We start from the raw sequence: 14,388 nt of genomic DNA, 5'->3' as shown, positions 1-14,388 counted from the left end.
CCTATGTTTTCTTTTATGTATTTTATTGTTTCAGGTCTTACATTCAAGTCTTTAATCTATTTTAATTTTTGTGTATGGTATAAGATAGTAGTGTAGTTTCATTTTTGTATATATGGCTGTCCAGTTCACCCAACACCATTTATTGAAGAGACTTTCTCCACTGTGTAATCTCGGCTCCTTTGTCAAAAAGTAGTTGCCTGTATATATGTGGGTTTATTTCTGGGCTCTCCATTCTATTCCATTGGTCTGTTTTTGATTACTTTCGTTTTGTAGTATAGTTTGAAGTCAGGGAGTGTGATACCTCCAGCTTTGTTCTTTTTTCTCAGGACTGCTTTAGCTATTCAGGGTCTCTTGTGGTTCCATGTGAATTTTAGAATTTTTTCTATATCTGGGAAAAATGCCATTGGGATTTTGATAAGGATTTCACTGAATCTGTAGATTCCTTTAGACAATGTGGACATTTTAACAATGTTAATTCTTCCAGTCCATGTGCACGGAATATCTTTCCATTTCTCCGTGTCTTCACTTTCTTTCAACAATCTTTTAGTTTTCACTGTACTGATCCTTCACCTCCTTTGTTAAGCTTATTCCTAGGTATTTTATTCTTTGTTATGACTGTAAAGGGATTGTTTTCATTTCTCTTTCTGATAGTTCATTGTTAGTAATATAGAACAGAAATGTAACAGATTTTTGCATATTGATTTTGTATACCACAACTTTATTCATTTATTCTATTAGTTTTTTGGTGGAGTCTTTAGGGTTTTCTATATAGAGAATCACATTACCTATAAATAGTGACAATTTTACCTCTTCCTTCCCAATTTGGGTGCCTTTGCTTTTTGTTGCCTCATTGCTCTGGCTAGAACTTCCAGTACTATGTTGAATAATGGGGACAAGAGTGGCATCCTTGTCTTGTTCCTGATCTTGAAAAGCAGCTTTCACTTTTTCACCAGAGTATGATGTTAGCGGAGGGTGTCATGTATGGCCTTTATTATGCTGAGGTACTTTCTATACCCATTTTATTTATGCTGTATCTTGTCAATTGCTTTTCCCACATCTATTGAGACTATATGATTTTTATCTCTTATTTTGTGAATGTGGTATGTCACACGTTGATTTTTGGATGCTGTATCATCCTTGCATCCCTGGAATAAATCCCACTTAATCATGGTGTATGATCTTTTAAATATATTATTGAATTTGATTTGCTAATATTTTGATTAGAATTTTTGCATCTTATGTTCATCAGAGATACTGGACTATAATTTTTTTGCGTGTGATGTCATTGGCTGGTTTGGGTATCAGGGAAATGCTGGCCTCTTAAAATTAGTTAGGAAGCATTCCCTTCTTTGCAACTTTGTGGACAAGGTTGAAGAGGATAGGTATTAAATCTCTGAATGAATGTTTGGTAAAATTCACCTGTGAAACCATCTGGTCCTAGACTTTTATTTTGGGAGGTTTTTGATTACTGTTTCAATTTCCTTCCTAGTGATTGGTCTATTTAGGTTTTCCAGTGCTTCGAGATTCAGTCTTAGGAAGGTTGTATGCTTTAAGAATTTAATTTCTTCTAGGTTGTCCAGCTTAGGTGTAGAGCCTTTCATTTTATTTTTGTATAATCCTTTGCATTTTCATGTTGTCCACTGTAACTTCTTTCATTTCTGACTTAATCTGAGTCTCCTTTTTTCCTTAGTCTAGCTAGAGGTTTGTCAATTTTCTTTGTATTTTCAAAGAACCTGCTCTTCATTATATTTTGTTGTTGTTGTTGTTCTCTATTTCATTTATCTCCTCTCTGATTTTTATTTTTCCCTTCTACTGGCTTTGGGCTTCATTTGTTCTCCTTTTTCTAGTTCTTTTAAGCGTAATGTTAAGATTGAAATTTTTATTTTCTTGAGGTAGGCCTGTAATGCTATAAACTTTCCTCTTAGTACTACTTTTGCTGCACCCCCAAAATTTTGGTATGTTGTAGTTTCATTTGTCGTTATATATCTTATGTTTTCTTTGACTCAATACTTGCTTAGTAGCATGTTGTTTAATCTTCACATATTTGTGATTTTTCCATCTTTCTTATTGATTTCATTTCATACTGCTGTGGTTTGCAAATATGCTTACTATAATGATTTCAGTTTTCTTAAACTTACTGAGACTAGTTTTGTGTCCAAACATATGGTCTATCCTTAAGACTGGTCCAGTGGCTGCCAGCTGCATTGTGCTATGTGGGGCATCTCTGCTGCCTCTACTGGGTTCCATCTCAATGGATCAGTGAAAGGAGGTGGGTTTGTGAGTCTGTGGCCGCTTTGCCTCATTGCTAGTGATGGTGGCACTAGTCCGCATCCGCCACAGTGCTGTACTGTGGCTCCAACCTTGTCACTGGGTTTAGCTGCAATGAACACCAGCTACTCATGCAGGAATGTTGCTTCTGCCACTCCTACCCTCTAGGCTGCTGTGTGAGGGCTGCAGCCAGAGTTATCCACTGTTACATCAGTTGAGTCCACAGTGGGTGTCAGACTGTCTGTGACCCCTGTCTCTCTCCTGCATTCCCCTTCTTGTTCTGATGTGTCCACCTTCAGATGTTTCGGTAGATGGATCTCTCGGACATATTTGTGCGTTGAGCAGAAGATCCTTTGTTGACTTATAGTTGTCTTACTTGTAACTTTAAGGGGTCGTCCCACTCCACTGTGCTGCTGACATCACTCTCAAGATCCTGCATTTCTAACAAGCTCCCAGGTGATGAAGTGATGCTGGTGCTGCAGGTCGAAAGATCACTCCATGAGTAGCAAGGCTGTGGAGAAATTTAGGCACTAAAGGGTCTCGAGCAGGGTGTTATCAGAGACTTCTGTAATTCTTCAGCTCTTAGCAGGTTTTTCTCAAAGGCCCTCAAGGGGACAGCAGAACTCCCAACTGAAGCCAGTACCAATGCCCCTGAACCAGAAGAAAATATATACATTTCCCCCTGTGGGTGGGTGCTGGACTGTCCTTCCTGCTATGGAGATAACAATTAAAATGCTGACACAGAAGATATACTCTACTACTATTGCTCCTTAATCAACCTTGGATTGAGAGATGTGTCTCTTCCACTTACTTCAAACCACTTGGCACTTTCTTGCTCAAATTGAGAGCCACTCGCTTGCTTGTGCTCTAGAAATGTCTTCCTGATGTTTTTAAGTTTAGGGAAATAAGCTGCTGGCAAGGGTAGGAAAGCTCTTTCCTCAAAATCCAAGTGTCTTCTGAAGTTACACAGTAATGCTAAGAAGCCACAGCCAAAGCAGGAGATAATGAACAATGTGATGCAGATCCAGAGGTGTTACTGCCTCAGCCACAGGACCCGTAATCACTTGAGCTTCCTGCACTCAGCTGACTCTAGCCAATTTTTTCAACACTTACCTAGGCTGTCTGTCAAATATCTCCTCCTATTTCTCACTTTTCAAAGGGGACCATTCAAAATCATCAGATTCCCCCCACCCTCCCACACACACCGATTCTTTCATTCTTTCCTACAAAAATCAACAAAACATTCCTTATCAACCATGATGTAACTCTGGGGGCTGGAATCTCCATATGCACACTAGATGGGAGCATGTTTTTAACTTACCTAGAGAGGTGAAAGGCACTAACGGAAGTGCATGCCCTCTACGGGGACTCTTCCACTTCTTTGTCTGTTTTCCTCTCGCTGCTGGCTGGCTGCCGACTGCAGTAAGAAGTAGGATAATCACAGTAACAGTTCCTCGGCATTTCTCCAAGTTGGCCTGGCTCTTCCACAGTAGGCACTCTTGGTATCCCTGTCCTGCAGGACTATCCATCTGGGAGACCAGTTACCACGAAAAGCAGGGGGGCGGGGGAGGGATCCTCCAAAAATACTTGGTTCTCTCAGCTTGACAGAATCACTCTAACCTCTAACATTTCTCTTTCTTATCTTGAAGACAGTCTGAGGAGGTTCCATACTAGCCACTTAGAGGTCCCTCTCTCCATCCCCAGGGGGCTGTTACAAGATACCAAGTCCCTATAGGGCACATATCATGTGATGGCTACCAAAAAAATCCATCTTTAAAGAAAGTATGTAACTGTAAGCAACCAGTGTCCCAGCTTGCTAAAGATGGACCATTAATGTTAATACCACATAATACCTAATCTATAATGTAAAAAAAATATCAGCAGGCATCTCTCACCTGCCAAAAAACTCTTAAAAATTTATGTAAATTCATATAATTTACATAAAATACTCCATGGTTAGACCTCATTCTTGCTACCCTCAATATATAAGTAGAAATGAATGATTAAGAGTTTCAAAAAGACATACATATTAGAAAAATATTGTTAAAAGATTTATTGCAATAATACAATAAAAGTTTAGAAAACATTTGTATGACTCAAACCGGTTTGGAAGTTGCAGAGCAATGGGAAGTTCCTGCAACATGACGCCATGAGATTCTCCGGTACTATAGTTCTTTTTAACAGCATGCCACCAAATGCTCTTTCCCAAATCATCAATACACAAATCCTTAAGTGAATCCTGTCTGCTATACCCAATGCTGACATATTGTTTTTCGCCTTAACTTACAGATGTGCAAAACTTTTCTTAGTCATATTCCATCACAAAAATGTGTTTAGCAGGCCATTTTAAGCAGCCTATTTGGTGCCTCCGGGTTTTATTAATATTACCTTGTTTCAACAAATCATTTTAATATGGAAAAGAGAACCAAGTTCTATGGCTTTTTGTTTAAAAAAAACAAAAACAAACACCAGCTTCAATTAAAAAAAAATTGTTTACATATGGTTCTGGCACCTAAATTAAAGATTTTAATGAGCAGCAAAGAAAGTAGAAAAAACAGTGGTTGAAATGTATATTTAAGACTATTTACAGGTGGATCCAGTGCAAAATAATGAAAACCAAAATACCTCAGCAGTGTAAGCCAGTATGTTGGTGTTCATAGCCACCAAAGGGTTTGATCATTTAACCCTAAGTAAAGTGCCTCTAGGTGATATTAACAACAACAAAATATACCCTATCAATCCCTAAATTTCTTATATCCTTGTAAGGTTTGTTGAATTACTCTAGGTATGAGTTTGTGATCTCTGGATTCTATTCTTTAGCTTTATCTCACATTCATGGTTTCATAAGAGGCTTACTTGAGAAAAACCATGACTCATGTGCATCTTTCAGCTGAAGTCAGCCTCTACCCTCAAGCCTCAAATCCCAGTCTTCCAAGTCTTGAGACTAGGCACTTCTTTTTGAGGGTTTGAAGTACCTGGACAACTCTTATCTCATGGGATTTTAAGTTCATTTGGTATTTGTTCAAGCCTATCACACCCATTCTCTATGAGTTACAGGCCTGGACGGTACAACACAAGAACAGCAATCATGAAACCGAGCAGTTAAAACAGAAAAGCCTGTTTCCTCTCCAACTGGAAAATTCATAGAAGGGGAACTTGGGACTCCTGGAAAGGAATAAACACCCTTCTGCAATTCTACTCGACACTCTACTGAACATTAAATATACCAATAGCAAAAGCTATATAGCACCTCGGATTTGGAGGCAAAGTATCTATAATAATTATAATGAGAAAAGAAGCTAGGGTGGGGCAAACCTCTAAATGACTTATCTGAGGTACTATCATGCTAATCACACTAACAAGATATGGTAATAATGCCTGTTAGGAATTTTTCATAGGATTTCTTTTTGTAGTTGTTACATAGAATTTTTTTTTGCAGTTATTAAAAATAAAAAACTACTTACATGTTTGTACATAATGCCTCTCTATGGTTTTCTTATAAGATTGTCACTAAGAATGACAAGACACGGTTGAAAATGACCTCTTGGTGAGGGACAGTTCTGCCCGGGGAGCTCTCTCCCCAGGAGAGTGCAGTGTCAGCTACAGTGACCTGCTCTGCGTTTCTGGAGGAAGGTAGTGTCCTCAGAGCAGCAACGACCTCTAGGAAACAAACGAGTGGGATAGTTTTTCCTGGAAAAAACCTGCCACCTACTAAATCCCTTAAAAAGAAATTGGACACCAGAAGAATAAGCAGAGGCCACTTAATTAAGTGGCTTTTAACCTGTGCCCAGGCAGGTATTTAGCTTACATAAGTGAATGACTTTAATGACTTAACCTAAGTTCAGTTTCAAAATGCACATAGTGTGGATGGTAGGAATTCAGTCATCTAGGTAAGAATGAACTTAATTCCTCTCAGGATATAGGAAAATAGGTTAAAAAATCTCCAGGACATTATTGCAGCTAGAATTTCTTCTGTTTGTGGATGTGGGTCCTAAAGACAAAAAGACCTTAAGTTTCTTTGGTGTGCGGGGAGAAAGGAAAACAGGAATGTCTGACGAGCTACGACAGAGCAGCACAAATGAAATAATTTTTAAGCTACCCATCCCCTCCCCACCAAAAATACCACCCCTTCCACACAAAACCAAAATCCTTGACCTAAAAACCAAACATGACCAAATTATAAAGAAATCAAGTATATCAAACATTTGCTGGTTCTCTGTACAAAAATGATGGCATAAAAACAAACATATCAAACTCATATTTCAAGTCCTAATTGTTAAGAACCACTTCTTTGTGATTCAACCTCTAAAATGCAAAATGTTCACGAGTCTCACCATCGCAAGGACCTACATGTCAGCCCGTCTGTGGGTCCTGTGGCCTGTGCTCAGAGGGAGCCCAAATGAATTTCTGCCTCAACAGAACTGCCCATGTGTACTGGTCCATCTTCCACCCACAGTAGTCTGGGTAGATGACCTTTGACCTCTCTGTTCTATTAATTATCATAGGCATGTCGGTCACCACCACTGGCCATTTGACAAATAGAAATGCTTGTCTCTCTGCTTTAAAAAAACCAGTTTAACCTCCTTTTGTTCCAGGCACAATCTTACCTAAATATACAGTTCACTAGTTTACTTTCCTGATGCAGATCTGGCATGTTTTGGTCCATGCTCATTAGCGGTGTCCAGTGTAAGCTTTAAACCAGGAGGTCACCGAGGCTGCGGCGGAGGAGATCATCCCGCCAGCACTGCTGCTCGCGATGGGCGGGGACACCTGGGTACTCTGGCTCTGTGAGACTTCCACAGGCTGGGAAGGGATGTCACAAAACCGGGGGCTCGGCAAGTTCTCCCAGTCTGTGCCCAGGTCAGTTTCGTCGTCACTTATGTGCTCGTCTCCACTCTCATCGGATTCTCCAGCAACTCCAGGACCCACAAATTCCATGGACTCCTCGAGGTCTGCTCGCACTTCAAAGGGTCCTGACCTGTGTGCAGACAGTGAGGGGCGTCTTTAAGACAACCACCATTCTCTCACAACATGTGACAGCAGGTGACAGAAGACCTGATGGGTGTAGGAGACCCAAAGCTGTCACTGTACCCGTGTCCTAAGACTGCACTGGACTCACTCACTGTTGGTCTACAATCGAGTGTTCCTTTATCTATATAACTGCCATCCAAGTAATGAATAAAATCACGACACCACACTTCTCTTCAATTCTTCCTACTTTATTTGTGGATGGAAAGACCCACCCACTCAGACTATCCATGCTGGTCCAAAGTATGATTTCCTGTTTTAAATGACTGCAGTAACTATGCTTTCAAATGAGACGATTCTGACAAAAACAGTCACCTGATGTATAGACTGGTATATCAGAACATTACATGGTATACAAAGAAAACTGTACAGGTGTTCTCTGCCTATAGAGGCCTCCAGTTAGTAAACTCAAGACCCAAAAGAGCTAAATAATATGGCCATATGCATGTTAGGAAAGCTTCCTGGGACTGGTGTCAGCAGCCTCCCACACACGTTTTGATATCACACAGTTTTCCAGGGACATGTTCATAGCATAGAATGAGATATAATTATTTAGAATATATTCCTCTGGAATAGCACACATTTCTGAACTGTATTTCAGGAGAAAACTATTTTTATTTCCCGGAGGTCTCTAATAATGTCCTCGCCTCTAAATCTAATAACCTTTCTTTCTCGGGCCTCACACCCTCGGTAGCTCCTCAGTGCCACTATGAAACAAAATTCACACAGGCCTGCTGCTTCTCCCTTGCCCCCTTTCAAATGCCCATCAGCTCCTGCCTCAGGGGTGCCAGGCTGCATTTCCTTCGGGCAGGCAGAGTCACCCCACCCACTGCCCCTCCAGGTTTTCCTACAACCAGCTATCGGTGGAACCATGCTGCTCCAACAGCCCCTAACTCTCTGCTGTTGTCCTCAAGACAATAAGGTTCAATGCCTTAGTTCATTTAAGAGTTTCACTGGTAATTACTTTGAGGAAAATGACAGAGGTTAGCAAAAATAACAGAAATGAGAAATACCCTAGAATTGTACAGCCTGCCATTTGAGGCTATGGTCTAAAATTCTTTAGTTTTTATAATGATAAAAGCCTAGAGTTGGTCTCCGATGCACCTCACCAGACCTGCAGCCTCTGGCTCACTTTTTCCAGGGTTAAGGAGCCTTCATTCTTCCAAGACAACCCTGCTTCCCAGCTGGGACTCAGCAACAGTACTAGCTAACATTTCTGTTCTAGGCAGTGTTTTTAAGGCTTTATAAGTATTAATCATATTGGAAGATATACCACAGGGTTGGTCTCCAGTGAGCAATTTACATTTCAAAGAGCCTCTCAAACCAGGGGCTGCTAAGCTTACCAGGCCTCCACCCTGCTCACAAGACTTGATTTTGCAAGGGGTAAAGGGAATAAGAATTGGGAGGAAGTTCTCCCCACAATCTTCCTTCCTCCCTTTGAAACTTTCTCAAACCAGTAACCACTGCAACCAGTATCTTAGCTCTGAATCCTTTTTCTGTTTCCTTAAGGTTTTCCTTACAGTTTGTTTCTTTTCTCCCTTCCTTTTTCTTTTCATTGGCAAACAGGTCCACTCCAAAGACATTTTTTTCATTTTCCTCTCCTAGCTTCACTTCCAAACACCCTTCTGCCAGCCAGAGCTCTCAGACTGAGTGTTGCTAACCTCTCATCAGACTCATCTTTTCAGATATCTGAGCCAGCCTAAACACATACACCTGCAGGGGATTCCTCCCTCACACTACCTGATATCACCAAATAGGCCACTTTTCCTTCCTCGTTGTGTCTTCCAGCTCAAGTCCTCACCGCACCACCACCTCTTAACCAGCTCTATCCCCTACTGCCTCATCTTGCCAGAGAGCTGTCCCTCTCTCTTTTCGTGGTGCTTCCCTGCTAAAAATGTTCACAATTTAAGTCCTTAGCTGGGCTCCCTCATTTCTTAAACACAAGGCTCCCTGATTCTGTTCTGTCCAGGGGACCTCAGCACCTACCACCAGATTAAGTCTCCTGACTCCCTCAGGCTCCCTCGCAGGCCCAGGTCAGCTCTCCACCGCTACTTCGTTCCTTCCTGCTAGCTCTGAGGCTCAGCCTGCTTTCTATTCCTCTTTGATGCTGTTTTATCTATTCTTGGGGTCTTTCTTGGCATAAGACTGCTACTGTCCCCAGATTCCCTCTTTAAGGATATCCCCAGGAGACAGGAGTGATATGAGAAGGGAAAGGACAAGTCCTTCCAGGCAGAGCCCCCTGCTGGAAGTAAGTCACCTGGACTCCAGTTCGCAGCTTAGAATCCCATGGAATGGAGCAGGTGCTCATTTAAGGACTTCAAATGAAAAATAAACTAGTGGATGATTCCTAAAGTAGCCAGTCAGAACAATTTGACTATTAACGAGTAACTTACATTGCTGAGAACCAGCAGGAGCAGAAGAGACCCCTTACAGAGGATGCTGGCACATCCTCTGTAAGGGGTCTCTTCTCCACTCAATGCCTCGCTCCCATCACTTCCAGCTTAACCTATTACCTACCCAGTATGCCCTGTGCCACACACATCACAGAATCAACTAGCAAAAGAATTAAGTCTTTCTGCTTAAAGTCTTTGGGGAATACAGATTATAAAATAATTTTCAGGTTAGCTGGAAATTTATATCTTTTTATTGAGCACCCTGAAGCCAGAGTACTCATTGTCTTAGGATGCTGTAGGGAGTTATTCTTATTGATTAAGGCAACAAAATGATATTTTTGGCTTTTTAAAAGTCTCTTGCAAAATATCTTTTTCCATAGACTGTACAACATCAAGAGTGAATGAACTCTAATGTAACCTCTGGACTTTGGATGATAACAATGTGTTAATGTAGGTGCCATTGTGGAAAAGACTGGATCAGATAAGACCAAGAGATACTAAATCCACGGGGAAATTCTGATTAGGAGACAGACAACTGCATGGTTTCAAAGTGTCTCCCCATTCAATGTGAGGAAAGAAAACTACAGGAATTATACAGTGGAGAAGGCAGAAGGCAGCTTGACTGGGTGACTGAATTAACATCACCAACAAGGGGCAGATGGCCACTGTGGCCTCGAGGTGTGAGACCCAGGAGACACTCCCACACAGGAAGTGTTCCAGCCTAGAATACATAACCTGAATCTCACTGTGAGGAAATAACCAACCTCAAAATGAAAGTTCTATTTAAAAAAAAAGAAAAAATTTTAATGTCATAAAAGACAAAGTGGCTGCAAAAAATGTTCCAGATTTAAAGGTCAGAGATATAGCAATTAAATGCAACATCTGACTCTAGACTGGATCCTGTACTGGAAGGGGGAAATGCTATAAAGGACATTATCTGGTCCACTGACAAAATGTACACATGGACAGTAGATTAAAATATTACGTCAATGTTTAATTTGCTGATGCTGATAACTATAATGTGGTTCACTAAGAAAATATCCCTATTTTTAGGAAATATACATTGAAGTCTTTAGGGGTGAAAAACCATGGTGTCTGTAACTTATCCTCGTAGAGCTCAGAAAAAAATATTTTTGCGTGTATTTATGGAGACAGAGAGAGGGAAGGAGGGAGATAGTGCACAAATGATAGGGCAAATGGAGTAAACCACTAACAAAGGTGAATTCTGGGCAAAGGGTATATTTGTCTTTGTACTATTTAGTTTTTGGAATTTTTCTGTAAGTTTGAATTTATTTCAAAGAAAAAAAATTTATGTTGGATTCTGGATGGAATCCTTGGTTTAGTTGGTCTTGATGGAGACAGGAAGTCGCACTCAGGTCCATTACCAATCTCTCTAAGCTTGACTGAGGCAGGTGTGAAAAGAGGACTTCTGAAGCTCTGACCTCCTGGCTCAAAGACTGGGAACTTGGATTTGACGATAGCCTGGCTGTGTATGTGAACTTCTGTAGGACAGAGCCCTCTATCTAAATGGAGGGTTGACTCAAGGGCAAGCCTACAGAAAACCAGATACTCCAAGGAAATCCACCTCTAGTATAAGATTGCCTGTTTTCTTAAACCACCACCACCATTAGATAGTAGCAATTCTTTCCTTTATTGCCAAAATGATGAATTAAAAATAGAAACGTGTTTTAAATTGCATTTCTTTTTTTTGAATTGCATTTCTTTATTCTTGATCGAGATTAAAGATTTTTTTTCATTTGAATACTGACTGCATTTCTTTTGTCTGAACTACCTTACCTGCCTGAATATGTTGTCTATTTTTCTGTTAGGCTGTTTGCTTTTCTCTTATTAATTTGAAAGATTTAAGTCATCTAGATTTTAATCCTTTGTCTCTTATAGAGGTTAAAAAATGTATCATCTGCTTGCCTTTTAAGTTTGTTTATGGTATCTTTTACCAGAGACACTTAGTTCTTACATAGTAAAATGTAAAACTGCTTTCCTTTATGGTTTTTGAGTTTTGTGGCTTGCTGGGGAATTCCCTTCCCACCCTATGATTATAAAACACTATCCTTCCTCCTAGTTATTTCATAATTTTTTTTTTTAATTAAGGTCTTTTATATCATCTGGAATTAATTTTCTGTATATGGAATGTGGTGTGAATCCAACTTTTTTCCCCATATGAGTACCTAACTGGCCCACCACCGCTGAGCTGCTATTATGATTCAACATGCCACCCCTATAATATATTATATTCCCACATATACAAGAGTTTCTAGACTCTTTATTCTCTTCCCCTAATTGCTCCACCTATTTTCATGCTAACAGCACCCTGTTTTACCTTTAACTATGTTTTAAAAGGGGTTAAGCCCATCCCTTTTTCAAAATTTCCCTGCAGACTGTTTTTAGTGTAACTTTAGAATCAGCTTGTCAAAGTTCCATGAAATAGCTGTTGAAATTCTTTCAGGTTTCCTTTACAGGAGGAGGAGCATTTTTATAATACTGAGCCTTTCCAACCTAGAAAATCATAAGGGGGGCTTCACTGCCTCAAGCCTTCTTTCACTCAGTCCTACACCTCATACAGTGTCTGGCAGACATTCAAGAATTACATGTTGAATCATATTTTTTTAAATTTTATAATTTTATTTATATGGGTTTACATGTTTTGTAAAGATTACTCCTCTAATTTATAGTTTTTGTGCAACAGTAAAAGGGACCTTTTACTCTATTATATTTTTTAAGTTGTTGGCATACAGAATAGCAACTGCTTTTATATATTATATCTAGTCACCATACTGACTATCATTTCTAATAGCTTCTTAGTTTTTTTGGATACCTAGTTCAGTAATTACGCCATTTACAATAATGGCAGCTTATTTTCATTCTTTCCAGTATAAAAACACCTTGCTTCCTTGTTGAGATGTTCTGAATCTGTCTGTGCCTCCTGAGCCACGTCAACATAGCTAGTGACGGCCGGCATCCCAGCTTTCTCCTGATTGTAGAGGACAGCGTCTATTAAACATCTATGTAAGTAACATCACTAATATATAGTTTTTGCTGTTTGTTTACGGTAGATATCCTTCATTAATTATCGTTTTAATCTGCTAACAGTTTCCTTCAATTATTAATGGAAACTGAATTTTATTCATTGTTTTTCTAGCATCTATCAGGTTAATTTTATGTTTTTTCTTCTTTAATCTGTTAAGGTGAGGAAGTAATGTGCATTGGTTAAAAGCATGAGTATCTACAACTTTGGAATCAGCCAGATCTGTGTTGGGACCCTGGCTCCACCACTTTTACTGGCTCTGTGACCATGTGGAGGAGTTACTTGACCATGCTATAAAACTCAGTTATCCCTCCCTTTATAATAATCCTACCTAGATTTAAGATACGTAACATAGTTGGCCCAATGTCAATAAATACTGCATCAATAAATATTAGTTCTTATTATTGATAAATTTACTAATGTTGAACTGTTTACAAATAAGGTACAGAGAGAATGGCAAGCAAACCCACAGAAATCAACCACTAAAACTGTGGTGAATTTCTAATGGGTTTCTGTGGCTCCTGAACTAATGAATGGGATTTGAGGTGAGGGACATCAATACCCTATGAAATGGCACAAAATTCTGGGTGTATGTGCAGTTTCCTGGAAGAGTTCACAGCTTTTTCCAAAGGGGTCTATGTCCCAGAAAAGTTAACTACTATTTCAGGTGGGGGGAGGGGAGTGGGGAGAAACTCAAGACAGTGGTTAAGGGAGACTACCACAGAAAGTTCACTGCAAGGTGGAGGAAGCCAGGCACTCTGGTCATTGGAGGGGACTACCCCCGAACAGCTGGTTCCAGTGTCTAAGGAAATGGAATGATGGGGGAGTCCCACGAGAACTTTCCCACCTTTTATCTGTCTTTGCCCTCTTTCAAAAAAAGTGCAAGTACATTAATCAAGTCATATCTGCAGAAATGACTTGATTCTCCTTTCTCTTAGCGGTCTGTCTTGTGTGGACAGACCGCTAAGAGAAAGGAGAAAATGTAAGCACCAGAGAAGGGGCGCTTGGACGGTACCGAAGATAAGTCTCATCTGTGTCATGCTTTTGTGGGCTGAGAGACTGAAAAGACCCCGTAGACCAGTCCTGGTTGGTCTTTTTTGTTACTGACTCTTATTTTTAAGCTAATGGATTTTAAACTACTTAATCTCATAAACATCTCATGACTTTATCTCCAACAAGTGGTGGCCAGATTGACTTAATGACAAAAAGAGAACTGTGAAGAACTGTTATGATGGGAAGGCATGAGCAGGCACAAAAGAAAATGCACAAGAAATGAGGCAGACGCCAGGCAGGGCTAGAGAAGAAAGAGACGTGGATTCAAAGAGATGGCATTTGATCTTCAGGGACAGCACAAAAGTCCCCAACTCCTGGGACAACTCCTGGAACATCTTTTTTAGGTGTTAAAAATTGATACAAATTTTCTCTGAGAAATGATTACTAAGGACCATAATGGCTCAAATATGACGAGCTATTGTTTCCTTCTGTATAGGACTGCATTATTTTTGTACACTTTGGAGAGCTGAGCTGAGGAACAGGCCCCTGTACTCTGCCAACACATACAACAACTCCACTTAAAAGTAGTCACATGATATCACTTATATATATATATATATATGTGGGATATAACTGAACACCAACTTTAGGGAAAAGCATGCA

At 40.1% G+C, this 14,388-nt stretch overlaps 1 protein-coding gene across 1 annotated transcript in view; it reads right to left on the bottom strand.

The window, feature by feature from the left end:
- Nucleotides 1–4,297: 4,297 nt before the first annotated feature.
- Nucleotides 4,298–14,388, bottom strand: part of ATG14 (autophagy related 14) — a 35,001-nt gene continuing 24,910 nt past the window's right edge. The window contains exons 8-9 of the mRNA XM_023526796.1: nucleotides 12,590–12,698; nucleotides 4,298–7,270 (exon numbers count right to left, since the gene is read on the bottom strand). Of these exons, the coding sequence (XP_023382564.1) occupies nucleotides 6,940–7,270; nucleotides 12,590–12,698 (440 nt within the window). The 3' untranslated portion in view covers nucleotides 4,298–6,939. The remainder of the gene's footprint in view (nucleotides 7,271–12,589; nucleotides 12,699–14,388) is intronic.

Source organism: Pteropus vampyrus, unplaced genomic scaffold (assembly GCF_000151845.1).
Source record: "Pteropus vampyrus isolate Shadow unplaced genomic scaffold, Pvam_2.0 Scaffold15, whole genome shotgun sequence".
In the NCBI taxonomy this organism is placed as follows: domain Eukaryota; kingdom Metazoa; phylum Chordata; class Mammalia; order Chiroptera; family Pteropodidae; genus Pteropus; species Pteropus vampyrus.
Note: the sequence above shows the minus strand (reverse complement) of the source record. Positions and strands in the feature narration are given on the sequence as shown.